Source organism: Pinus tabuliformis, chromosome 4_2 (genome assembly GCF_031772625.1).
Source record: "Pinus tabuliformis cultivar Carrire ecotype Pingquan chromosome 4_2, CPIR1, whole genome shotgun sequence".
In the NCBI taxonomy this organism is placed as follows: domain Eukaryota; kingdom Viridiplantae; phylum Streptophyta; class Pinopsida; order Pinales; family Pinaceae; genus Pinus; species Pinus tabuliformis.
Window position 1 is genome coordinate 267,497,314 of NC_142304.1, and position 27,265 is coordinate 267,524,578.

Sequence of the window (27,265 nt, forward strand, 5' to 3'; positions counted from 1 at the left end):
GTGGATGACGTAGGCCCTTCTGGCCTCTGCTCAGTCTCTTCTGCCTCTGCATGGCTCCCTTTGGCTTAGCGTCTACCTCTCTACCTCTATGCTGGACTTCCGGCACTATCTCTGCCTCTTTGCCTCGTACTCATTGCCCCTTGCTGCAAACTGATCACTGATTTGATTTCACTTAGCAAACCCCGCTCTAGAAAATCAAATGACTGATCACTCTGGTGTATTCTCCAACTAAACCTCAAGCCTCCTCTTATACTTTTCCTGTTGGTCCTTCAACGGCTGAGATTACATCTCTAATCAATGGCTAAGATTAGATATGGCTTGATCCATGTAATTTAGAACCTTCTAACCCAGTTTTATATATTTTTTTCTAAGTTTAATCTATTAATATGATACAAAAAAAGGATTACAGTGAGGCTCGACCACAGAGGATCCTAGCAAAATTCATCACACAGCCAGAATAACTGTTTTTGACTGCCCCAACAGAGGGGAAACCAGTCCAAAAAAGTATGAGTCCAAAAATAGCCCACACAGGGGTAACTAGTTTTACCACAACATAATAGAAACATTTGAACCAAATCATAATCCTGACTAAGAGACACATAAGATTGAACAATAACTGAACCATCAACATGACAAAACGTCCACCTGGCAACTCGACACATGGCACTCAGTTGTTCGGGGCTAGTTCCTCCACAATCGGACATGCGTACTTGTACGGGTCATCATCCTCGTCCGACTCGCCACGTCCATGAACTGGTTGGCCTCCCTCAGTGTTGCATGCTCCAACACGCGGTCTTGACGTGTCTCCGCTGCGACTACTAGAGGCCTGCGTGTAACTGAGCCTGCCTTTCTCAACATGTTGACTGCCAGCAACTACTTGGCCATGCAGGGTGGCCCGAACTTCATCAGCTTCCCGATCACCAGTGTTTTCCCGTCTCCTGCTACTCGGTCCTGCTCTGGTCTCCTCCTCAGCGTGATCAGCTAGAGGAGCTGGCAGCTCAATTTCTTCCGTGAAGGTAATTGAGACGGTGGTGACGATAATTGGGCGATTCAGAAGACTGCAAAAGCGGAACTGCATGGTGTGAGTAGCAGGGTGCGGAGGAAGGGGGAAGGTAGCAGTGCGGAGAGTAGCATCTCCACGACCAGTGCCATGGAGCAGGGCTCTGCCTCTGCCGCTTCGAGTCTCAGGATATCGCCCCACGAAACTAATCGGGTTGGGGTTGTCGGCGGAGGAGGCAGGGGAAACCGAATCGGGGCTAGGCATTGCAGGAGAGCGCGAGCTGCCACCTCTTGTGCCTCCTCTTCTACTGCGCATACGATGGCGGACCATGGTAGGGATGGTGACAGGGGAGAAGCAGCAAGGATAGTGGATGAATTGACAGAGGAGCGGTGCGGGGAAATTACAGAGGAGTTATGGTCCTGAGCAAGAATGCAGAGGTTGGTGTGGGAATGGTGGAATCCATTACCCAGATCTATACAGCTTAAAAGCCAGCATCTACTACCAGTGACGGTGCACACATTAGGCTCTCCCGCCTGCGGAGGACATGCACAGTGAATTAGGGGGGAGGAATAATAGAGAAATTCGCAGGCTCCATGGTTAAACTCACTTGGGCTATGTGGGAATTGGCTCTGCCTCGGCCTGTGCAGTCATTTAATGGCTTTGTAGGGTGCCATGAATGCCATTCAGAGTGGCATGGGGGAAGTTGCAGGGGGCCATGTGGCCAGCCCGTCTGCCGCCTTGCCGTCTTGTCATTCTAATGCTTGGGATGAACACCCGCATCTGCGTTAACCCAGTTTTATATTAATACCCATTAATATTTTATTTTTCCTAAGTTTAGACTTAGGAACTCCAATAAAAATATTAATTATTTTAATATCTTTTTAATTGGGTAGAATCTTCCCAAACCGTTTATGGGTCTTGGAGATCTCATGTGCATTAACCTCTCCACCAATTTTCATGTCTAGAGCACATCCAATGCTACCCCAAATCAACACTCCCTGTTAGCGAGGACTGTGCTGTAGTAATACTCCTTACTGAGCATCATTCTGATTATATGGCATCGGTACTTGTGCTGATGCTAGGCCTCCCCTCCCAACATCCTTTGCACTGCTACATCCTGTACTGTTGCCCATGGCTCTGCCACTGCCACTGCTGCATCTGTATGACAACTCCCTCTGCATCCGTGCTGCTGCTGGTCCTTTCTCCCAACATTGCATCTGCACTGCAACCCCCTCTCATCATGCTGCATCGTGCTACTGCTAACTGCTACTGCACTGCAACTCAGTTACTGAGAAGTAAGTAATTGATCCACCCAACTACTGACATCCCTGTCAGGCTAGAAACACTCCCGATGCTGAAGCTCTCTCTGCTGCTATCTTGTGCTCCCTCTATTGCCTCTCTGTTGCTGCAACAACTCCCTGCCTCTCGCACTACTGCAACCCTCTTTGTGCTGCTTGAGACTACTGCACTGTAGCACTCTTTGCCGCTCTCACTTCGGGGCTCCCGTAGCTAGGTATAATCCAAGAGTTTGGGTACCTCAAGGATCCTGCCCCTCATCGCTTGTAGTCTTCCTGACTACAGCTCGATGTCTCCCCACCTCTTCTCTAGAGGTACATGAGCACTCATGGCGCAATCGTCATCCTCCTCTACCTCTTTCTCCGCCTTCGCTGGCGCTGCCTTGGAGTCAGACGCCTCTCCCTTATTTTTCTTCCTCGGACACTGGTTTGCATAATGCCCCAGTTCCCCACAATTGAAGCACTTTATCTTGGAGAGGTCCTTTTTCTTCCTCTTCTCTTGCTTCCCCGCAGATGCCAGAGCTGCATCCTCTTCCTCCTCTTTCTTGACCCGGACTCCTTTGCTGCTACTTCCCGTCTTGGACAACCGTCTGATCTCTTCTTGGTGAAGAGCTGCCCACAATTCTTCTCAATTTGGAAGATTCGCTCTGCCCAGAATACTCTGGACAAATGTCTCCCACTCCTCGGAGACTGCGTTTAGAGCAGTCCTCACCATCAACTCCTGATCCGATGTGGCCCCTATCGAAGTCAGTTGGTCCCGGATCTCCTTCAACCTGCCGAGGAAGTGATCTATCTGCTCCCCTTTCTGCATCTGGTATGACCGCAGTTGATTCTCTAGTAGCATCTTCCTATGCACGGAAGTATGCTGGTACAATGTCTTCAAGGTGTCCCACATTTCCTTTGCCATCTCCTTTTCGGGAATATGCTGGACCACATGATCCTTGACCCCATCAAGGATTATGCATTTCGCCTTGGCCATTGCTTCCTTGTACTTTTCATTGTCAGTTGGGTCAACTGGGATAGCCACTGTTCTCAAGGTGAAGGCCTTGATGCGATGTCTATCTAGAATGGACAGGGTCCTAGCCTTCCAGACGTCAAAGTTGGACGCCCCATCTAGCTTGTCCTGATCCCTCAGTCCATTAATGGCCATCTCTTTGCTCTTCCTTTTGACTCCTCCGAGTCTCTACTTCCCTCTGGAAGTTCTCTCTTTGACTCCTTCTGAGTCGCTACTTCCCTCTTGGAAGTTCTCTGCTAGACTCCCTCTGAGTCTTGATTTCCCTCCTGGAAGTTCTCTGTTAGACTCCCTCTGAGTCTCGATTTCCCTCCTGGAAATCCGTCGGCCAATCGTCGAGTCGCACCTCTTCGATCTTCTATGCACTTGCAGCACTGATCTGGATTTCTTGGCTAGAAATCTGCCTAGGTAGCGACTCCCTCTACTTTGGTTTTGCCCCGTTAGGTACCGTTCTGTCTCGGCAGAAACAACACCCCACCAGCTTCACTCCCCGTAAACTGCCCACAGCTTCCTATGCCCCAGCAACTGAATGTTATGAAACCAGCTCACAAAAAGATAGAAAAGAGAGATCCACGCCTTAGAATTCAGCCTCTTCGAGGGGGCAACCTCCTTTACATTACATAAATGAACAATTCTTGGATGATACAAATGAAAATACCTCCTTTCTATATATAGGAGTCTAAGTGGTCCCAATACAATCAAAGCCTACATAACAATAATATTGTAGGGCACAACAGTAACAATGGTGGGCTTCTATGTGGCATAATAGTAACAATATGGGCACTACATGGGTACATCAATATAATAAGTGGGTTATACTAATAACAATAAGGGGTTACACTAGTAGTATAGGGGCCTAACATGCCCCTCTCCTTCAAAAAGCGTTGTCCTCAACGCTTGAGTAGTTTTTGATGCTTCTATATAAAATTCTTGTCCTCCCATGTGGAATATTCAGCGGGTAAGTTCTTCCACTTGATGAGATACTCTGAAATTGATCGATTTCGTAGCTGTCGGGTTCTTGTTTCTGTGACTGCTCCAGGTTCCAATATGATTTTTCCTTCCTCTTTAATTTCTGGCAATATTGCTTGAATTGGGATCTTTTGCAACTTTTGAATAAGTGGCCATACTTCTTCGTTCTTCTTCCATTCATCCGTTGCTTCGTTTATCCAATTTGGTTGGATGATATAAATAGCACAAAACAATGCTTCCACATCCTCATCCTTGAAGCGTCTTCCCATTCGGTAAGGTCGCCATTTTTTAAGTGCATGTAGTATTGCCAACATTTCCTTCTCATAAATAGCTTTCTTGAGATGTAGCAGTAAAAATACCCAATCACTCACATCAAAACATTTTTCACTACGATGTTGATCTACCTGTTGTTTCATTTGATTTTGCACCGAAGTGGCGTTATCCTTTAAAAGTTGGAGAACTTGCTGTTGATGCTCGATATGATCTTTCTCTACTTGAACCTTTTTCTTCTTGATATGTCCTTCTATCTTTTGAGGAGTGGTAATTTCTTCCAGTCCTTTACAAGATATGGTCGGATTCATTTCTTGATGCTCGATGTGATCTTTCACTTCTTGAACATTTTTCTTCTTGATGTATCCTTCTATCTTGATAGTTTGAGGAGTGGTAATTTCATCCATTGAATTACAAGATATGGTTGGATTCATTTCTTCTTTCTCGATGTGATCTTTCACTTCTTGCACCTTTTTCTTCTTGATATGTCCTTCTATCTTGAGAGTTTGAGGAGTGGTAATTCTTGCCAATGCTTTACAAGATATGGTCTGATTCATTTCTTCTTTCTCTGGGGTGGTTTCCTGACGTATATCCTCTTCTTTTGATGTTTCTTGATCCTTTTCTTCCTCCTCTTCATATTCTATGTAAAATAATTTCTTCTCAGCACACCTATGACTTTTAGTGCATTTTCTATCACAATTGTAACAAAGCCCTTTTTCTCTTTTTTCTTCCAATTGTTGTGGTGTAACCCTTGTAGGTTGTGGAAGGATGGGAGAAACAACACTTCCATCTTTATAGTTGTGAGGGGTATGCTTCCTGGTTTCCATAATTTTGCTTTCCATTATGTCACAAATCTCTTTTACTCTTTCCAATTGTTGTGGTGTTGCTCTAAAGAAGGTGTTGCTCTTTATATCCTCATAATGTGCTATCATTTCCTCCGTGAAAATTGACCACGTAACAAGTTTTTTACGAGAACAAAGCCCTTTGTACCTTAAAAATTGATCTGGTTCTAAATATGAAGATGCAATACATACCTTTTGTAACAGTTGTACACCATGTATATCAAAATATTGCTCCATCTGAAGTATCCAATTTACCGGATCCTTGCCATCAAACTTCCTCATCTTGCTTTTTCTTGATTTTAGGAGCTCTACCTTGAAACGACTGTAACTCTGTACTTTCGGATCTTTAAGTTCTGAACTTGTGACCTGTAGTAGCCCTCTGTGTCCTCTTTCCAATGCCACAAGTCTGATCCAAATTTGATTCTCCAAGAAAAAGTTATGCACAATCTCCCGCAGTGACCTGATTATAGACTAGTTCAGTAGATCGAACTTGTATGAAGTGCCACGTGTCACTGTTTCAACCTTTGACTCTGAAAAATATATAAACCAAAACTACAGTCCGTCCTCTTTCTGTACCTTCTTACGAAATTTCAATCCGATCCTCAGAAAGAAAGTTATGACGATTTTCCCCAGGTCACCTGTTTTGAGTGTAATTCAGGAGTCTGCAAAAAGACCAACTTCCGCAGATCATATCTCCGAAAATATCGCGCGAAAAGATCTGAAATTCGGACCCAAGGTTTAGCGCCAATTCTTCTCAAATGGGTTTTTTTTGCGACTTCTGAAACGTCACAGAAAAACAGTTATAGCGAAAATGCCACGATGACCTGTTTGGAGCAGCGAAACCCTAGAATCCAAAGCTCTGATACCAAATGTTATGAAACCAGCTCACAAAAAGATAGAAAAGAGAGATCCACGCCTTAGAATTCAGCCTCTTCGAGGGGGCAACCTCCTTTACATTACATAAATGAACAATTCTTGGATGATACAAATGAAAATACCTCCTTTCTATATATAGGAGTCTAAGTGGTCCCAATACAATCAAAGCCTACATAACAATAATATTGTAGGGCACAACAGTAACAATGATGGGCTTCTATGTGGCATAATAGTAACAATATGGGCACTACATGGGTAAATCAATATAATAAGTGGGTTATACTAATAACAATAAGGGGTTACACTAGTAGTATAGGGGCCTAACACTGAAGGACTGAGCCTCTAGGCTTTGCGCAATCTCGACACTAGCTGAATTGCTCCACTAGCCAACTGCGTCAACCCTCCTGGTCTCTGCGTGGCTCTTCGTGAGCCTCTTCTCCCCTCCTCAGCGTCTGCGCTGGCCTCCCTCTGGCTCGAACTGATGATGCAGTCCCTTTGCGTCAACCCTTCTCTGCTGCTTTCTGCTAGGAACAACTTCTGTCACTTCGGACAACTGTTTCTGCTGCAAATGCTCTGATTCAGCTGGTGCCTTCAGCTCTCCTGTGATCTGCAACCCTTTGGTACCATGTTGAAATTTCTAAGTATTACCTGTTAGAAATTTTATTTGTATTCTTTGGTTTATTTCTCCTACTTGTTTAAATATTAACAAGATGTTTAACCATATAAACACTGAAATAAACATAATACACTCTCAACCATCTATAGATCAACAACTGAAAGAAATATACAAACACACAAATGACACTATTATTTTTGGACAAATGTCCCCGGAAAAACCCAACTTGGGAAAACCGGTGCAGCAATTTTGAGGGTTATATTATTATGTAGTTTTTTTGAGTACAACTGGGTGCCAAATCGACTCACCCGACAGAGAAAATAATACGGCAGTAGTACCTCTCTATTCGGAAGCAGATATTCTGAAAGTCTGCCCCACAAAAACCTCTCCAGCGCAATCTAAAGCTCATCATCAGCCCTCCTGGCCTCTGCGTCAACCCGAAACCCTCTGTGTTAGCCCTCTGAGGCACTGTGCAGCCTCTACGACCCTCTGCGTCACTCCTGCAGCCTCTGCGTGGATGACACAGGCCCTTCTGGCCTCTGTGCAGTCTCTTCTGCCTCTGCGTGGCTCCCTCTGGCTTAGCGTCTGCCTCTCTACCTCTGCGCTGGACTTCCGGCACTATCTCTGCCTCTGCACTGGACTTCCGACACTATCTCTGCCTCTCTGCCTTGTACTCACTGCTCCTCACTTCAAACTGATCATTGATTTGATTTCTCTTAGCAAACCCCGCTCTAGAAAATCGAATTACTGATCACTTTGGTGTATTCTCCAACTGACCCTCAGGCCTCCTCTTATACTTGTCCTGTTGGTCCTTCAACGATCGAGATTACATCTCTAATCAACGGCTAAGATTAGATTTGGCTTGATCCATGTCATTTAGAACCTTCTAACCCAATTTTATATCAATACCCATTAATATTTTATTTTTCCTAAGTTTAGACTTAGGAACTCCATTAAAAATATTAATTATTTTAATATCTCCTTAACCGGCTAGAATTTGCCCAAACCATTTCTGGGTCTTCGAGATCTCATGTGCTTTAGCCTCTCCACCAATTTTTATTGCTAGAGCACGTCCGATGCTATCCCAAATCAATATTCTTAACTATGGGTATATGCAGACCTTTTAATCAAAAGCTCAAAGCTACAAATGCTTTCACATTCACCAAGTCTTGCAAGAGACTTACCTTCCTTCTTGGCTCACAGACTCATCAACAATTCTTGAGCAATACTGGAGGAAAATTACACCTTCATCAACAAGGGTTTTAGAGGGAGATGACCATCCAATGCAAAAACATCTATGTCATAGATAGGAACAAAACAACATTCAAGATAGACTTTTGGATGCCATTTAAGGACAACAAGCATTGTTCTTTACCACAATCTTATACAAACCTTAATACCTTTCATACTTTAATTCCTTCATAAGATATGTCACAGTAGATTTATCATTCCAACCTTCAAACCAAAAATTTCTGAATGCGACCTAATGGTACAGACTATATTGCAATCTGGTTCTCTGACTTCTTGGTCCTTGTACTTGTTTGATCATCATTTACATGTACAACAAGGTCACTTAGAATTAGTCAACATTATATACTTGTCAATAATTGACTCAGTCTTCTAAACTAAAGAGTACCATACCTTTGCAACATACTGAGGTCAACAGGCTTACGACTAGTCACTAGACCTAAAGTAGGACTTTGCTGACATAAGAACAAAATAATACATACATAGAGCATCAAGCTTCATGCTTTATCTCATATTTGACCTTAATCATTTCTTTCAAAGCAATAGTACATATAAGATCTATAGGGTTACAGACTTGGTCAATTCTCTTCTAATCTCTTACAAAAATCAGTTCGGCTACATATTAGGTCTCATCTCCTTTTATTTAAGGTCAGAAATCAGATTGACTTCTTGTTAAATTTTGAGATTAATATGTTCTTTGCATAGGACAATTACTTCAGAGATCCATATTAGCCCAATTTTCCATAGTAGTCACAGAAGACATTATTATCATGACAATAACTGAAGAAAGAACGTGAACAAAAGATGCAGAGGGCAAGCCATGACAAGAGAACACAAGTATATGGCTCAAGCCAGGGAAAAATCCCAATATGGGGAAAACTCTTGATCAAATCTTCTTATTATCGATATCAAATGTTCAACAGAGAGGGAGAGTACAATAAGTTAAAGTCAACATAATTTGCCAATTCTAATATTGCAGCTCTAAACAAGTAAATGGCCCAACTGTAATTTTGGCATGTTGTTTTAGGCACCTTCCTGAAGCGAGGTCTGGATAGGCCCATCTTTCTGTCCTTGGGTTCTGTGCAACTTTGAGCTTTGGTTAGGGCACACCAGCAACCCTAACTAGTGCTCCAAAAACTATGGTTCCCTTCCAGACTGGCTGCCCCTCTTCGCTGTCCCGACTAGACCTTCTCCACACACAGGTTAACCTTGGGATCTTCTTCAAGGCATCATACAGCCTGCGGTCATGCTACAACAAGAGGTTTGAGCCTGACTTCAAAGGGAAATCATCCTCCAATGACCAACGCTGATCTCTGTGTGGGTGCGGCTAGGATAGTAGGCCTTCATTAGGTCTCTCGGCCCTCCAAACAAGGTCTCACTCATTTATGTAATACACAGAATCCCTCTAGCCCAGAATGGAAAACAAATACACTACTAACTATCCACAGAACCAACCTTACTCACCTCTGAAATGTGCAGCCTCCTCAACATAATAGCCTGCAACAGAGACCATCTCAAGAGATGCCAAAAGACCCTTCTTCCTGCCTTCGACCTGCTGCCTCAGTCCTACGCATATTTCAGAAGGATATACCTTCATGTGATTGCTCCTTGTATGATCTAAATGAGGATGGAGGATGCTTGTATATATATGACGATTTGTCCTTATGGAGGTGAAGCCAACCTTGATACTTGGAGGCAAATTTGAATTTCAAATTTTCAATTTTCCCACCTTAATAAGATTATGACTTGTAGAATTTCCTATTAAATAGATAAATATAATCCCTTATCCAAATTTGGTGATCTTTAGGTCGATTTTGGTCCTCTCGAAAAGAGGAATTCAATGCCACAATTATCTTCCTCAAAGGAGCTGTCCAAAGTGGGATTAGGCTCTAGTTGCCAATTTTAACACCCCTCTCAACTAGGGAGAATTCCACCTGTCAAACCAACAACTATGTCACTGATCATCATGCTATCATGGACCATTTCTGTATCTCGATTCTGCTCTGCTCTGTTGAACACTGAAGTAATAATGAAGAAGAATTGATCGAGAGTGAGTCACAAGACCTTACCACTCTCTACTGACAAAAGTCAGTCCAGAGGTAAAACCTCAATTAGACTTGATCCCAGATCAAGTTGAAGAACACCAAGCATCCTAGTCATAGGGAGTACGACAGTACTCGATGCGTCCATCGGTAGTGCTATGGTTCCTAAACACTTTTGCCAACTCATTGGCCAGATGAGAAGTACTTCCCATGTGTTTCGGACTACATGGGTAGGATGATACTGAATCAATAGCAGGGAAAGAATGTATCACATCCTTCTCACAACCATATGTAGGGAAAGGACGAACCACATCCTACAATCACACATCACAATCACATGTAGGGAAAGGATGAACCACATCCTACATATGCAAATCATCGAGAGTAGGGAAAGGATGAACCACATCCTACAAACACAAGTTACAATCACATGTAGGGAAAGGATAAACCGCATCCTACAAACACAAGTCACAACAATCAACCGTAGGAAGGATCCTACACTTGGGGAAAGGATGAAACACATCCCACCGACATGTTAACCAATAACCACTAATCGTAGGGAATGAGCATCCTACATGTGGAGAAAGGATGAACCATGTCCCACTGACATGTCTACAGATGGCTATATGCATCTCTCGCTGGGGTATCCGTAGGAGAAGGTGAACCACTCATCCTGCTCATATGCCATACGAGAAGGTGAACCACTCATCCTATGCATATGTCATCATCAGTATGGGAAGGTGAACCACTCACCCTACACACGTCAACCATCATGGGTATCACAGGGGAAGGTGAACCACTCACCCTGTACACAACATACTAATATAGGAAGGTGAACCACTCACCCTATGGATGCTCATAGCTCAATAAGTACCCCAAGCCCCCAGGAGCTCCCAAAGCTCAATCTTTAGTCAAAAATCCCTTCATAAGGAATAGTACCAAGCTGATTTCTAAAGATCAAGATTAGATCAATGGGAGCCTCATAGTTCCATCCAACAACATATAGATGTATATACAACAAACATATTGATTTACAATAGAGATCTTGGCAGCACTTAGCAATCCTCTGCTTCTTGCATATCTTGATGAATAAAACATTTAACTTTATCTTACTCCCTCTTACTCAGGGAGACCACAAGCCTAAACTTGTCTTTCCAGAGTGCACAGTGTCCATCAGGTAACCTGGTCATCATGCCATAAAACCTGTTCTATAATATACAATGAAGCTGTGTTCAAATGGCTCACTGAAGAGTTAACTCAAATGGCTTCATAGTAAGCCATGCTTACTGCTTTATACATTCAGCCTCAACAAATCTACCAGACTTCAGTCTTTCATTCATGAAATAAGGTGAATTATACCATCTTACTGTTCACCATACTGTGCTTTCAGCAATGTCAACAACTTCTCCATTATATCAGACCTTATAGCTAAGGAAGAAATCAACTCCCTCTGAGTCATAGCTCGTTCTGAATATTTGAATTGAGATCTAGCCCAACAAGTCATCTGCATAATCATTGGGTAAGAGGAGCTATATAATCCATTTGACCATTTCAGCATGAAGAGGAGCTGTCACATAACTTATCCTAGACCTTTTGAAATACTCCTATTCCCTTTGATCCTCTTTGAAAGAGATTCTGATGAAGTAAAAAAAAAGAAAGTTTGTCATCAACTACTGCTCCGATTTAATTATAAAGAAAGAACAAGATTACTGCAATCATCTTTTCTTGGTCAAGCCTGTAAAAGTAATGGAGATGGCTTGAACAATATCGACAGAAAAATATTTCTTAATTGACCCAACCTTTTTTTTCCTTGAATTCCTTCAGAGATTCGGATATAGATTCACCCACCAGATGTTGAGGGTTTATCAAGGATTGAGTAAAGTGCACATCCCCATTTATGACTGGAAATCTTGCTGCTTCTGTACTTCATGGTCACAGGCCCGTAATGGGATGCCAAGTTCTTGTTCTTCAAGAAAGAAGACTCCTAAGGTACTTCTCCCCTCATCCAAGATGCAAAGGTCGAAGGTACTGCATTAGCTGGTTCATATAAGAACAAGGTATACAGGTGTCAATTATCCTCTCTTCGATAGCTGATGGATTGAATCATGGAGATGATGAAGGCATGCCATGTAATTGTTACAAGCAGGGTTACTTTCAACAATATCTTCCAGGTCATGTATACTATTACTTAGGAAATGCCTTGACTTGAGATGACAAGCTGGAGATTTTCTTCAACTAAGATCACAACAGGGCAATAATACAAATTTGATCTCCTCTGTACTTAAGAATAATGAAGAGATGCATATATATTTACTGATAGGCTGCTACAAACTATGTTGGAGGAAAGTCTTTGAACCAAACTTCCAGATTCTATGCAAAGTTGATTTCAGATTTGATTCTTCTATGAGGGCCATGCCATGAAGCTTTAATCACATTATAAGACAATGAAGTTAGCTCGGGATTCAAAGGTGGCTCCAGCTTTGGGCTTATTGTGACACAACCTTGATGTGATCACAACAGTCTCATGACTGAAAATTCACAGACTTCAAAACACGTACCTTGTGATGCATGCTTCAAAGATAAACATGGACCAGGATTAGTGGATCAAATATAGCGAATTCCTCAATAATGAACAACAAGGATCCAAGCCCTACTTTGATAGGGAGTCTGATGTTTCTGACTTCTTTATGACGTGGACTTCTTAATCCCAAAATTCTTCTTCTTCTATCAGATCAATTGTTCAGCTGAGATGCAAAGTATAAGATACAGATATCAAAAGCTTGTTCACAACTTTGTTTGTGAACAAGTTTCATCATCAATACTATCATCAATGCTTACTATTAGGGCTGCAACATACAAATACCATTACTTCTTTAGGACTGTAACGATGCCATACAACCATGAAACTAATACTGTTATAGTGTCGAACAATACTGCTCATACATTGTACTGTGTGAGGTCATGAGCATAAATAATACTGTGCTGTTAAAGATCATACATAATGCTGAACTGTGGCGAAATCATGCCATATAATTTTGTGATGCCATTCATTGTTAACGGAGATGAACTGTGATCCTATATATATGCATAGATTGCTGGAGCAATCATATTGTAAACCATACCATAGGTGATTGCAAATTGTGTCCATATATCATATCTTGAGAGATTAGGAAAAATTCGAATGCCATAACACTCCAGAACGATGCCATATGATTGTGATGCCTTAGATGATACTACATGACCATCATACATGTAGTGCAGAGATATACTACGGAGTGATGTCAAGATCAGCCATCACACACACACACACACACATATATAAACTGTCTTATAGTAAGATCAGATATACTTGATCTGAAGCGATGATGACATCCATCATTGTACTGTAGTGAGAATACAATCCTTATTAATGATGAGTTAATTATAGCAGATCAAAGACAAATTTCCGGCTGAGGTATTTGACCTTAAAACCGTATTGAATAGGAGCACTTTTCTGATCTTAGGACAAGATTTCTGCAATTAGGCTACAAGACTGGGTAATCGTGTTTGAAGACTTGAACTTAATAACTTCCATAATGACAGAAGCTGAATAGCATTTCTAAAGGACCAAATAATGAGGCACAAATGCCTTGACAGGGCTGAGATCATTGAAAGAGACAGTGAAGGTATGTATATGCGATATATTCCAGAAATCTGTATAGATGAGTGTGACCATACCTTATCAGAAATGAATTCATATAATTGTGAAGGAGTTGAGATTTATGACTGATCATGGGAAGAAGATCCTGTGCCATTTTTTTGCGAAGATAAGCCTCAGAGCCATGCCATGCTAGATTATGTGCTAACCAAGCGAAGATGCCATAGAGTGAAATCTGCCTCAGAACAGTATCATACGAGCCTCAGAGAATCTGTCATGATCAATCCGACTCTTGCTTGGGCTTCACTTCTCCTGGCTCTGATACCATGTTAAATTTTGAGATTAATATGTTCCTTGCATAGGACAGTTACTTCAGAGATCCATATTAGCCCAATTTTCCATAGCAGTCACAAAAGACATTATTGTCATGACAGTAACTGAAGAAAGAACATGGACAAAAAATGCAGAAGACAAGCCAAGACAAGAGAACACAAGTATATGGCTCAAGCCAGGGAAAAACCTTTGATCAAATCTTATTATTATTAATATCAAATGTTCAGCAGAGAGAGAGAGTACAATAACTTAAAGTAAACATAATTTGCCAATTCCAATATTGCAGCTCTAAATAAGTAAATGGCCCAACTGTAATTTTGGCATGTTGTTTTAGGCACCTTCCTGAAGTGAGGTCTGGATAGGCCTATCTTTCTGTCCTTGGGTTCTGTGCAACTTTGAGCTCTGGTTAGGGCACACCAGAAGCCCTAACTACTGCTCCAAAAACTGTGGTTCCCTTCCAGACTGGCTGCCCCTCTTCGCTGTCCCGACTAGACCTCCACACATAGGTTAATCTTGGGATCTTCTTCAAGGCATCATACAGCTTGGGGTCACGCTACAACAAGAGGTCTGAGCCTGACTTTAAAGGGAAATCATCCTCCAATGACCTGCGCTGATCTCTGTGTGGGTGCGGCTATCATTCTGTCCTTGGGTTCTGTGCAACTATGAGCTCCGGTTAGGGCACACCAGCAGCCCTAACTACTGCTCCAAAAACTGTGGTTCCCTTCCAGACTGGCTGCCCCTCTTTGCTGTCCCGACTAGACCTTCTCCACACACAGGTTAACCTTGGGATCTTCTTCAAGGCATCAGACAGCTTGGGGTCATGCTACAACAAGAGGTCTGAGCCTGACTTCAAAGGGAAATCATCCTCCAATGACCTGCGCTGATCTCTGTGTGGGTGCGGCTAGGATGGTAGGCCTTCATTAGGTCTCTCAGCCCTCCAAACAAGGTCTCACTCATTTATGTAATACACAGAATCCTTCCAGCCCAGAACGGAAAACAAATACACTACTAACTGTCCACAGAACCAGCCTTACTCACCTCTGAAATGTGCAGCCTCCTCAACAGAATAGCCTGCAACAGAAACCGTCTCAAGAGATGCCAAAAGACCCTTCTTCCTGCCTTCGACCTGCTGCCTTAGTCTTGCGCATATTTCAGAAGGATATATCTCCATGTGATTGTTCCTTGGATGATCTAAATGAGGATGGAGGATGCCTGGATATATTTGAAGATTTGTCCTTATGGAGGTGAAGCCAACCTTGATACTTGGAGGTAAATTGAATTTCAAATTTTCAATTTTCCCGCCTTAATAAGATTATGATTTGTAGAATTTTCATTTAAATAAATAAAAATTTTCACTTATCGAAATTCGGTGATCTTTAGGTTGATTTTGGTCCTCTCGAAAAGAGGAATTCAATGCCACAATTTTCTTCCTCAAAGGAGTTGTCCAAAGTGGGTTTTGGCCCTAGTTGCCAATTTTAACACTTCTCAATCACAAGATGTCAGATAAGTGACAAAACAACCAGCAAGTCACCATGGGTTTGGAAGAACACCATATTTGGTCTTGGATCATCATAAGTGACAAAACAACCAGCAAGTCACCATAGGCTCAGAACAACACCATATCTGGACTTGGATCATCATCTCAAATTGTGTGCATCAGAAGCTCAGGCTTCTTTTCCTTCGTCAGATGCTTGGATCATGAACCATGGGGAAAAGAGACTCGGATTTTCTTAGATGAATGGTGTAATGTTCCAAACTTAAACAAACAGTGATATACAAAAGCAAATACGATTCATACACAAAAAATTAAACGATCAACAAATACTCAATACCATAGTTGCAGGAAGCGTCCCCCCCTCAGTTCCAAGGCCCGAAGCGCGTCCCGTGCGGATGCGTCCAGGAAGCGTCCCCGAAAGCGCGCTTCCACCTGTTTGGATGCTTCCTGGACGCTTCCGCCTGTTTTGGACGCTTCCTAGACACTTCCTGGACACTTCCGCCTGTTTGGGATGTTTGTTTTGAGTATAAATGCATATATATATATATATATATATAGCAGACGCTTCACTTCCTAGATTTTTGGAAATTGACGCTTCCGCGTCCCCGCTTCCAAAAAACATTCCCGCTTCGTCCCCGCTTCGTGTAACATCGCTCAAAACACATCAGAAATGAGAACCAGCTGAGCCATTTTATTAATGGAATGGAGCAAATACAATAGTATGGAAAATGTACCTCGGCTTGCCTCAAGGGAAAGCTTGACAAAACCCAGGGGTCATACAGTAACCTCAATGGTCGAAAGTAACTGCTCCTCTAATGCTCTACGTTGTTTCCCAGTAATGGCAACTGCTGGCTGGAAAGGAACTGCAAGAAACCCTGCCTCTGGTGCTCAGAAAATGATGAAACTTCAGCCACAAGCTCCTTGGCCAAAACCCACAAAAACCTAGAAAGGGTTTGGCCTGAATCCAACCTCCCAAATTCGACCTCCTCTATGGCCCACGCCCTCCAAACAGCTCCAGAAATACGACCTGCAAGGAATGGCCACAAAGTCCTCCTCCAAGCTCTGAAAGGGAAGCAAACACCACTCCAAATATCTCCTCTAACCTCCACGACAAAGTTTAGCCTCAAGGACTGATACTCTACCCACCAAGTGAGCTCCCAAATATTGCCTCTGCGCTGACCCAGGTAGTGCGAAAGTCACACTACCAAGCAAGAAGCTCAATCAACTCCCAAACTCTCCCAAATGCTGACAATCCTCCCTAGCCTTCTCTTCGGAAAATCTCACATCCAAACTCCACTGCTAAGCATCACCAACAAACTCGGCCTCCTCTCCACTGCGTCCTCCAGTAATACGCACCACTTGGAAGTGAATGATACTGCTGGAAATCACAATGTGATCCTCCTCCTGAAGAAATGAAGAAAACCTTCCTAGGGTGGCACTCAAAGTTCCTCGAAGAAAGGATGAGCTCTTCGCCTGAAGAACTCGTGCTAAACAACGAGTGACTCAGCTAAGCGGCTCGAGCAACCAAAGAGAAATCGATATACTCCAATGATGAATGAGAAGAGGAGCGCTGCTTTCCTTGTATAGATTTCGTGGAGCACTTTTCCCTCCATTTTGTCCTCCATTGTGGGCCCTTACTTAACCACCATCATGCAAAAGTTAACCCCCTCCATGCAAATTGAACTAGGGAGTGTGTAATTCCCTAGTGAGGGTGGCCCCCATGTGTAACTTAACTACAATACAAACATCTTCTCCTAAGTCTAATCTCCTAATAAAATCTAATGGGGTCCACTAACTCCAAAATTGGCCCCATAATACAAAAATTAATCTTGTTCCAAAATAATTTAGGAAGGGACATGACAAATGGACTAAACCACAACTTGGTAAGACCATAGGTTATAACTTGATTACAGATCTAATTTTGACTTCAGAGATGCCATTATATTTCGGTCTATCACAAGAATCATTATGTAGCTTCTTTGATCTTCATAGATTCGGCCCAGAGTCCCTTCTTGCTGAGAAGTGTGGATCAACCTGTCTTCCTTTTGATTTTTTGGTCCCTTAAGTGAGGTAAGATTCTAAGAATGAAAGACTCTTGAAGAAGCTTCGATCTTGAATTTGAGATTGGATCAGCCTAAGAATTTCAACCTTCCTGGAATCTCACACAAAAGTCTTAAATTGCAACAACAGTGGATCACAGATCATGCTATTTGGATCAGTAACAAAAATTCGGCCTGCCATTTCACACAGTAAAGCCACAGAGGTTTGATCTTGAACTACAAAGATTCGTTCTTCTTTCTAGGGTTGCATTTCTCACATTTCGCTCTGATACCATGTTGATTTTATAGTGTCTTTCAACCTGATAATTATCTTTGATCTTTTTACATTCTTATTAGTATTCCATCATTCAATAATTATACAGAAATACATCAACCATATAACGCATTAGTACAGTGAGATCATAAAGAGACAGATGCAAAAGAACACAAGAGATTTACCCTGGGAAAACCTGTGAAGGGAAAAACCCAGCAACCTTTTTCAATATAGAATTCTTTAGTAAAACAGAGACACATCTTAATCTAATTAGGTCAAACCTGGTCTACTGTTCATCTTCCTAGTCGAGGCACCTGATATTGCACTTCGCTCTTGATCCCGCACTACATTTTTGATACTACACTTCTAGAATATTGGCCTTCCACAGATACGAATTATAGGCTGCCACAAAAGTTATAGATGCCATAGATGTGAGCCATATGCTGCCACAGAAGCGAGCTGTATCTAGACACAAATGCAAGCCATAACTCAGAAAAAATGCGAGCCTTATCCTTCCACAGATGCAAGCCATATACACCACAAATGTGAGCCAATAAAGCCTTAGAATAGGCTGAAGTTGCCTCAGATGATGTGAGCTGTGAGTGTGGCTTTTGGAGGGGCAAATAGGCCATATATATAGTTATTTCTTAGTCCGAATGGACGTGTCCCTTGCTGGAGCTGACCTGTGCAATTAGGAAGCTGACTTGATCTTATGGAGCCGTCTATAACATTTAAGAGTGCCGACTTGGCTAGGAGGAGGTGGACCTTACTTTTTGGAGCCAAAACTTAAATTTCAAAAATTCAAATTTCGTCTCTTTGAAAGTCACAATGGGACTTTGACTCAAAATAATTTTCTTTTGACTCCTTAGCATTTAAATATGCTTTACAAATACATAATGACTCAATTATACATTATGAAGACTGACCATAGTTACAAAAATGAACATTTTGGTTGGATGTGGGTGCCATGATGCATCAATCCTTCTTGCATCTGGTCGTGTAGTTCTTAGGGGATCATTATACTGGCTGGTAAGCATCGTGTTTTCTTGTTGGGATACTTTTCTGCTTGCTTTACCGAACAGGGTTTGTCACAAGTCATGCGACCAAGGTTGACAGGGTAATTGTATGGATGCTTATTCGTGTTGTGGTCCATTCAATATTTATTAGTCTTGATAATTTGCCAGCATCTTTTTTTCTCTGCAACTGAAACTCAGAGATGTGTGAAAATGTAGTGGGGTTTCTAGAAAAACCCCAAATACATGTGAGATTACTATACTGCTCGAATAAATTGTTGTGGTTGTTTAATTTCATCTTAGTGGTGGGAGAAAAGTTAAAACCTATGGCACTCTGTCTTAAGTACAATATTAGATCCGCTATAGTGTCTTTATCTTGTCTGCATTATCTACCCAGCATCTTAAACCAAAATCGTGGGTAATGGTATTGATAGGAATAGCCAAGTTGTAGTTGGAAAACCTTGTACCTGCAGTTGTCCGGAAAGAAATAATCCAAACCATGTTCAAGAGTACATATGGAAGGTTGCATTATCTTTTGTCGTTAATTCTTACAGCTGTTGGTTGTGATCAACATCAATAATCTTCACCTACCACGGTTAGAATTTATTCAAATTGAGGAGTGAACACTGACTTTGGATGTGGTTATGTAGCTTGAGGTAAGAGTGTTATTAAAAACGGTGAAGAGTGATGAGCTTAACATACCTTCTCATTTGGATTCTAGTTGTACCGAGCACAAAAATTTCAAGGAAGGAATCAATGATCATGCAATATAGGCAGTGGGCACATCTTCAGGAAAAACAATTATAGTTTAGAATCAGTCCATGCAGAGTTTTCCAATTGCATTGTTGCTTTAAATGTGACTTAGTTATTCAAGAGCATGCAACATGTGTGTAATTTGTTTCAACTGGCAACACAAATTACCTTGAATAAAATTTTATAAATGGCATGGTGCTGGTATCAACTTGTAGTTATATTATGTCATCCGTCAGTTATATATGCATTGCATCATCTTATCCAGTGTATAAAGTCTTATCAATGCCTTTTTCTTCTTGCTCAGCATGAATTACATAGTTTGGAATTGTGTCCCTTAGCAGGTTGATGATGATGTCACCGAATGCATTATCCCAGAGGAGTTGTCTGTTGGCCAAACAATAAGATGTCCACTATTGGCTAGGGAGCATACTGATCGAGACACTGGTGTTCTAAGAGAAGATCAGTTGGATTCCTCTATTATATGTAATTATCCAGAGAACCACATGCTTTGTAAATCCAAGGAGATTTCAATGCAATGCATGTGCTCTTATTTTGCATCATTGCTTGTTTTCATGTATTTCATCATCTAATTTTTTTCTTGAAGTGCTTTAACACATAATCTAGTAAATAGCACATAGATGCAAAAGACTTCATATATTATGATTTCTGATTGAATTTTAGTTAAGTTTTGAACATTAATTCTAGTTAAGTTCTTTTTGGAAGTGCAGGCAGCACTTTGCTTTTGGAAGTTATATCTGGACCTTCTTCAGGAGCTCGTGTTTCACAACAATCAACAACTGTTTCTGGTTTTTCTTTGAGAATTGGGAGAGTACCTGAAAATGATTTAGCTGTGAACGATCCTGAGGTTTCTGGCAAACATGCAGTAGTAAATTGGAACTCAAAGGTAAGCTTTACTGTCGTTGAAGAAACAATTGAACTTATTTCTCCATGCTAAGTGCTTTAGGAAAGCTTACTAAATAAGCATGACATTTTCTGTATGAAAATCCTTTGAAAATACATTTTATGCATTGGCAGAATTCAAAATGGGAACTAGTTGATATGGGAAGCCTGAATGGGACACGTTTGAATTCTCAACCAGTCTCTGCTTCAGATTCAAGTTTGAGACGCAAGAGTAGTCCGGTACAGCTATCTAATGGAGATGTCATAACTCTTGGCTCAACTTCAAAAATTGTTGTGAGTATCCAGTATTTCTCTTGCCAGAGTTTACTTTAGAAAAAAGTCACCAGGGCTGTTCTGTTTAGGATTTCAGATTTTAGCAGGATATCAGTGGTTGAGCTGGTAAGGGTTTAGGTTGGGAAAGAAGTCCAGTTAGGCAAGGTTTATAATATAGGTCAGCTGAAGTGAAATGAATTATTCAGATTATTGTTGTCTGGTCAATGAACTCTTATATTAATCTTGATAATGTTTGACATGGTAGGCGGTCATATGAAGGTGACCCTTGCTTGAGCTCCTGTGCTCCCGCCTGTGACCCCTACTCCTATCACGCTCCTGCTCCTATCTTCTTGAGCTCCTGTGCTCCCGCCTGTGACCCCTACTCCTATCACTTGAGCTCTTGTCGGCAACTCGCCATTGAGCCACTTTTTGTGACACTTGTTCGTGACAGACCTTGAGTGTCTGTGACCCCTCGTTTCTGACCCCCCTGATGAGCCCTTGATGATGACAATTCGTGACACTTGCTCATGACAGTCTGTGATTTTCTGCAACAGACTGCAGCTGGTCCCATTTTCATGCAAGGTTTCACTGCGACCATTCTAGCTAGGTGTTTGTTTTGTTTAGGGTTTCTTCCACGCCAATATGCTATCAGTCCACCACAGTCCATAAAATGGATCTCGAGCAACCATGAGCCTGCACAACTATATCATGAAAAAGGAGTGTTGCATAGGCACAAGCCCATGGTGTAGCTGTCGTTGAGTAGGGGAGTTATGGGTGTAGTTTTTGTGGAGTGAGTTATAAAGTGTAGTTGCTGTCGAGCAAATTCTAGAGTGTAGTCATTGTTGAGCGAGTTCTGGGTCTAGCTGTCGTCGAGCGAATAATGGAGACCGTCAATTGTGTTCTGGGTGTAGCCATCTTTGAGCGTGTTATGGAAGCTTGCCAAACTCTTCCCTTTAGCTGCTGTGAGTTCGACTATCTTAGAAAAACTTGGTAGCAGAACTCATTCTCGGCATATATCTTTGGTTTCGAGCTGGATTGGGCAGGAAATGGAGGAACCCCCACTATCAATTTATAGCTCCATTGCTATTGCCATGGAGTGGGACTTTTGATATTGGACTTTCCAAGTTTAGAATTTGTTGCAGAGGGTGGAATTTCTTAAAAAATGAAAACAAACATCTTCATGCCAAAGTAATAGACCTCAAGTTGTTGGTGTCTGAAATGAAAATACAAGAAAAGCTACACTGAGAGAAACCAATTGGATTTCCCAAGTTTAGAATTTGTTGCGAAGAGTGGAATTTCCTAAAAATGAAAACAAACAACTTCATGTTGAAATAATAGACCTCAAGTTGTTGGTTTTTGAAATGGAAACACAAGAAAACATACACTTGCAGAAACCAATTGAGGATTCCCCGATTCTCTAGAAAGAAATTCAAACATTAAAAACTTGGAAGAGATGAAATGATAACAAACCATTTTTTAAATAGGAGATGGGAACACACTAACATGTAGCACCGGATGGTGTTCTAGTCTTGAGACTTTGTGGAGAGGCACAAACACATGAGATCTCCAAAACCCATCATTTGTTTCTAGAAATTCAACCTAGAAATGGCTCAATTTAATTAATTAGCCATCATTTAATTTTTCCCAAGTCTAACTTAGGAAAAGGGGTTAATTAGTAGAAATTAATTGAGAAGGGTGTGAATTATCTAGAAACTCACACAGATCGACTTAGAAAATAATCTCAACCATTGATTAAGTTTTAATCATGGTCGTTCAAGTCTCAACTGGATATTATAAGAAGAAGTCGATGGGTAGATGGGGAATACATGCTTTGGAGAACACTTGAAGGTGAGAAGCATTTGAGAGTGTGAGACCAATTACAAATACTCAATGATCTAGATAGATTGATTCTCCAGTGCTGGTGATTCAACAGGAGTGATCAAGTCAAAGATCGAGTAACAAAGTATCAGAGGGCCAGAGACAATGATTCGGAGGAAGATTTCTAGATCCAGAAGAGGCAGAAGCGAGTGACTGAAGTATTCCATGGTGCAGCTAATCCAGATCAACCACAAGGGTCGCGCGAAATTTCCTGATAGGTCGCAGTTACGGTTGCACGGGTTTTCCCAATATAGTCGCGAGGATTGCGCGGGTTTTCCCAGCACAACCGTGCGGATTGATCAGAAGCCGCGAGGGTCTGCGTAGAGGTTGGAGGGTCAGTTTTTAGAGGCCGTGGTTTGCTTGTGCAGGGAGATAACCTTCTCTCCAAATATTTTTTGTTAGATATTGCTGATTGGATAGCCATCTAGGCTTCCAAAGATTGTACTCAGAGTTTCACTGTTGCATAATAAAATAAACCCTCAGCTGCTACACTTGTTTTCCCACATTGGGTTTTTCTAGGGACTTTTGTTCAAAAACAACCGTGTTAATTTTGTGTGTGTGTTAGTATTTCTTAGTTCCAATTTTGCTTCCGCAATATTTTGTTTGGTGAAGAAATTGCAGTGTGATTAATTCGATATTAATCAGAAAATTAATAAATTGTAGTCAATTAAGAGAATTAATTCCAGTTGTTGCATTTCAAGGGAATTTTCACATGGTATTAGAGCATATTTGATGGACAGGAAGCTCAAAAGCGAAGGGAAAAATTCGTGGCTTAGAGGGAGTTGTAGTACGGATTTTTCGTAGGGCTGCGCGGGTTAACTCAGACCAGATGCAAGGAACCTTGCGAGATTTCCTTGTACAGACATGCGGATTGTGCCAGTTTAGATTGAACAACCATGCGAGTATGGAAAAACCAGGTAGTGCAACATAGGTAGAGAAACAACAACTATGATTTTCACAGAGTAGATTCTTGTCTGGGCACAAAGGTTTTGCAGCAGTTCGCTAGAGCAGATTCAGTGTCGAGTGGAAGAGAAAGTGCACACACAGAGGGAGTTTCTCTTAGGAGGGTCTCTCATTTCAAAAATCCAAAATTTCTAGTTGCAGTAGGGATATTTCTCACTCTAGGAGGGAGTGCGAGTAGTAGAGCAGGCGTTAGGATATTCCGACACATAGGAAATAGTTAAGTATAACTTGGTCTAGTGTAGAGTTAGGTAAAGTATGTTTCTTTACTATGTACTTTTGTAACTTACAATCCGACGGTCACTATATGTAGTGATCCGACGGTTCATTCTCTCCTTGGTATTACTGACACTTGATCTGTGGCTTAACACCCGATTGGTCCATGATCTCTATTTAAAGAGCATGGAGGGTCATTTGTAGGGTAACCGTTCATGAGAGAAGCTTATGTAAATTTTCATTATTTTATTAATAAATTGCCTGAAGTGGCCGCATTGGCTCAGGCCGTGGACTGTTTCCCTCTTTGAGGGTTTTAACCACGTCAAGAATATTGGTGTATTGATCTGTGATCTGTTTGTGAGCGGTGTCCTTTGGTCTTCTATCTGAGGAACTTACCCTGTAAATTCCTACATGGTATCAGAGCTATTTGAGGGCCGCATCCGTTGGTGATCCAAATATGAAGCTGGTAGAATTGCATCTGACTGTCATTTCCTAGATCTACCGTTTCTGACTGCTTTCGAGCCGAGAGGACTGCTCTATTGTGTTAGGAGCATCTGTTCCAGTGAGTAACCTTTTTTGTTTCACGCGAAAAGGTTTCCGGTAGCCCTAGCTACGTCATTTTTAAGATCCGGAGGTATACAATGTTTATTTGCAGTTTTTAGTTATTTTCTCTCTATTTATTTCGGTTTATTTCTCTTTGGTTTTTATTACCGGATCTATACCTTTCATTTTTGCGTATGCTCTTTGGCCCGTGACTTTGTGCGATCATGGCAAATCAGAAACAGAAAGGAAGGATTTTTCTCCTGCGTATGCTCTTTTCCGCTGCGCCTTAGTGTGATCTTGGAAAATCAGAAACATTGAGGAAAATTTCTAGTTTCTGGGTAAAGCTAACTTCAAACCATAAGGTTTGTTTTTTTTTGTATGTCTGTGTTGGGTTTTGTGGTTTTTGTTTTGTAGGCAAAAAAGAGCTTTTTCAAGTAAGCACGCACCCCAAAGCTTCAGTGACTAAAAAAAAAAACCCTTTCTCTTTTCCAAAAATTACTAACTTTTTAAACTAGCTCACTTGGTCCAAAGTTACTTTATGAGAATAGAGGTCTCAAGTTCAAGTCTTTCTTTTTGTTGAGTTACTTTTTCAAAAAGCACATGTAACTTATGTTTTAAAGTTACTTTATGTAAAAGTGTTCTCACCCATTATAAAAAGTGAGTCACTTATAATTCTAAAGTCTCTTTATCTTTTATTTAAGTTACAATTTAGTGGGTAGTTCATAAAGTACCATTGTAAAAGTGACTTTCACTTATTTATAAAAGTGAGTCACATAATTTTCTTTTAAAGTGAGCTAATTAGATTAAGTTTGGAAAGGGGGTGGATTTTTTTTAAATATAACATTATCATTCATTTCCGCACATTCACGCACTTCGTCAGTATCTTCAACAACTTTTCTTCAAAAAGCCATAACTTCTTCATTTGGAAGCGGTTTTTTTTGAATCAGCCTAATTTTTCGATATCTTTCCATTGGAACACTTAGTTTCAACATTTACAGCTTCAGTTTCTGTTAAAATGGAAAGTCCATGCCAAGTTATTCTTGACAGCACCAACTACTTCCAATGGTGGTCCTACATTGTGGATTTACTTAGAAGTAAAGGTCTTTACAGAATAGCCTCAGGCCAAGAAACCAAACCTCAAGATGAAGATAAGGCAACCAAATGAGAAAATAGGCAAGATCAAGCACGTGGGTTGATAGGGATGTCTATTTCTTGAGACCTTAGATTCCATATCGCAGAACTTGATACTCCTAATGAAGCAATGAAACAACTCACTAAAGTTTTTGGAATTAAAAATGAAATTAGAGCCCATCAACTTGAAAATGAGTTGCTTACTTTGGACCCCAATAATTTCTCTTCCATTGAAGATTTTTTGTCCAAGTTCAAGACCCTTAGACTTCTCTTGGAAGGTGTTAAGGTTAAGAAAGAAGATGGTAGCCTTATCTATTCCATTCTTACTAAGTTGGGACCAGCCTAGTCATTGTTTGTTTCCACCTTCCATTCTACTAGAGAAGCCTTTATTTCTCAAGGACAAGACTACAAGTCCCCTTCTTTTGATGCCTTTTGTGATTTTTTAATAAGAGAACAAGAAAAGATCTTATATCTTGGTCTTCTTAATTTTGGAAACTCTTCTAAGAAAGCCTTAGCCGCCCAGCAACAAACAAATCCTAAGAAGCAGTATCCTAAAAAGAATGGTCCTAAACCAAACAAGGGTCCTAAGCAATTTTAGTCTCAAAACGAAAAATCATTTCAACAAAATGATAAGGCAAATAAAAACAAAGGGAAGAAGACTGATAGACATTGTTACTTTTGTAATCGAGATGGCCACTTAGAATCCAAATGCTTTAGGAAGATGGAAGCCTTAGAAGCCGCAATGAAGAAGCATAACATCCATTTGGAGCACTCTTCAACTTCAACTTCATCTTTAGGAATAACACTTTCTGCATGTGGTTGTCAAGCATCTCGGTCTGGTTATGCACTAAATGTATCTTCTTCTTCTCATTCTCATGAGTGGCTCATTGATTCCACAGCTTCTTATCACATGGCCAAAAACAAAGCCATGTTTTATTCTTTAAATGATTGTAACACCAAAAATATATATGGTGGTGATGATAGATCTCTTAGTGTTGTAGGGACTGGAACTGTTCATCTAGACAATGGTCAATTTAATGATGTATTATGTGTTCCAACCTTATCCTGCAACCTTCTATCTATATATCAGATAACTCATTCAGGTGAAGGTAAAATCGTTGAATTTTCACCTCACGATGTTGTAATTAAGGATCTAAGAGATCCTAGATAGATTTTAGCTACTGACATTGTTGATAATTCTACAAGGTTGTATAAGTTTAACAACTTTGGGTCATCAAATCTTCCCTCGGTATTTGTTGCTCATAATGATGAAGTGAGCAAACTTTGGCATTAGCGATTTGGTCACTTAAACTATTGCTCCCTTCAGAATCTATGCAAAGAAAATATGGTGACAGGTCTTCCAATGGTATCTTGCAGAGATGGTGTTTGTTCTGGATGTGTACTCGGAAAACATCATCGAGGTAGTTTTGAAAAACGTGTCTCTTGGCACGCCTTAGCCCCTTTATAGCTTGTGCATAGTGATTTATGTGGTCCACTTCCAGTTGTTTCATTCTCTGGCTACAAGTATTTCTTAACTTTCATTGATGATTTCTCCAGACGCACTTGGGTATGCTTCTTAAAACTCAAGAGTGAAGTATTTAACATGTTCTTAGCCTTTAAGGCCTTTGTAGAAAAACAATCTGGACATCA

The 27,265-nt window shown here is 41.1% G+C and overlaps 1 protein-coding gene across 3 annotated transcripts in view; it reads left to right on the forward strand.

Annotated features, from left to right (window-relative positions):
- KAPP (kinase associated protein phosphatase) overlaps positions 1-27,265 on the forward strand; it is a 290,614-nt gene that overhangs the window by 69,924 nt on the left and 193,425 nt on the right. The window contains exons 2-4 of one of the 3 annotated variants that reach the window (XM_089428509.1): positions 20,053-20,197; positions 20,425-20,618; positions 20,750-20,908. In XM_089428509.1, coding sequence (XP_089284635.1) covers positions 20,053-20,197; positions 20,425-20,618; positions 20,750-20,908 — 498 coding nt within the window. The remainder of the gene's footprint in view (positions 1-20,052; positions 20,198-20,424; positions 20,619-20,749; positions 20,909-27,265) is intronic. The other 2 variants (XM_089428511.1, XM_089428510.1) reach the window with 2 other exon arrangements.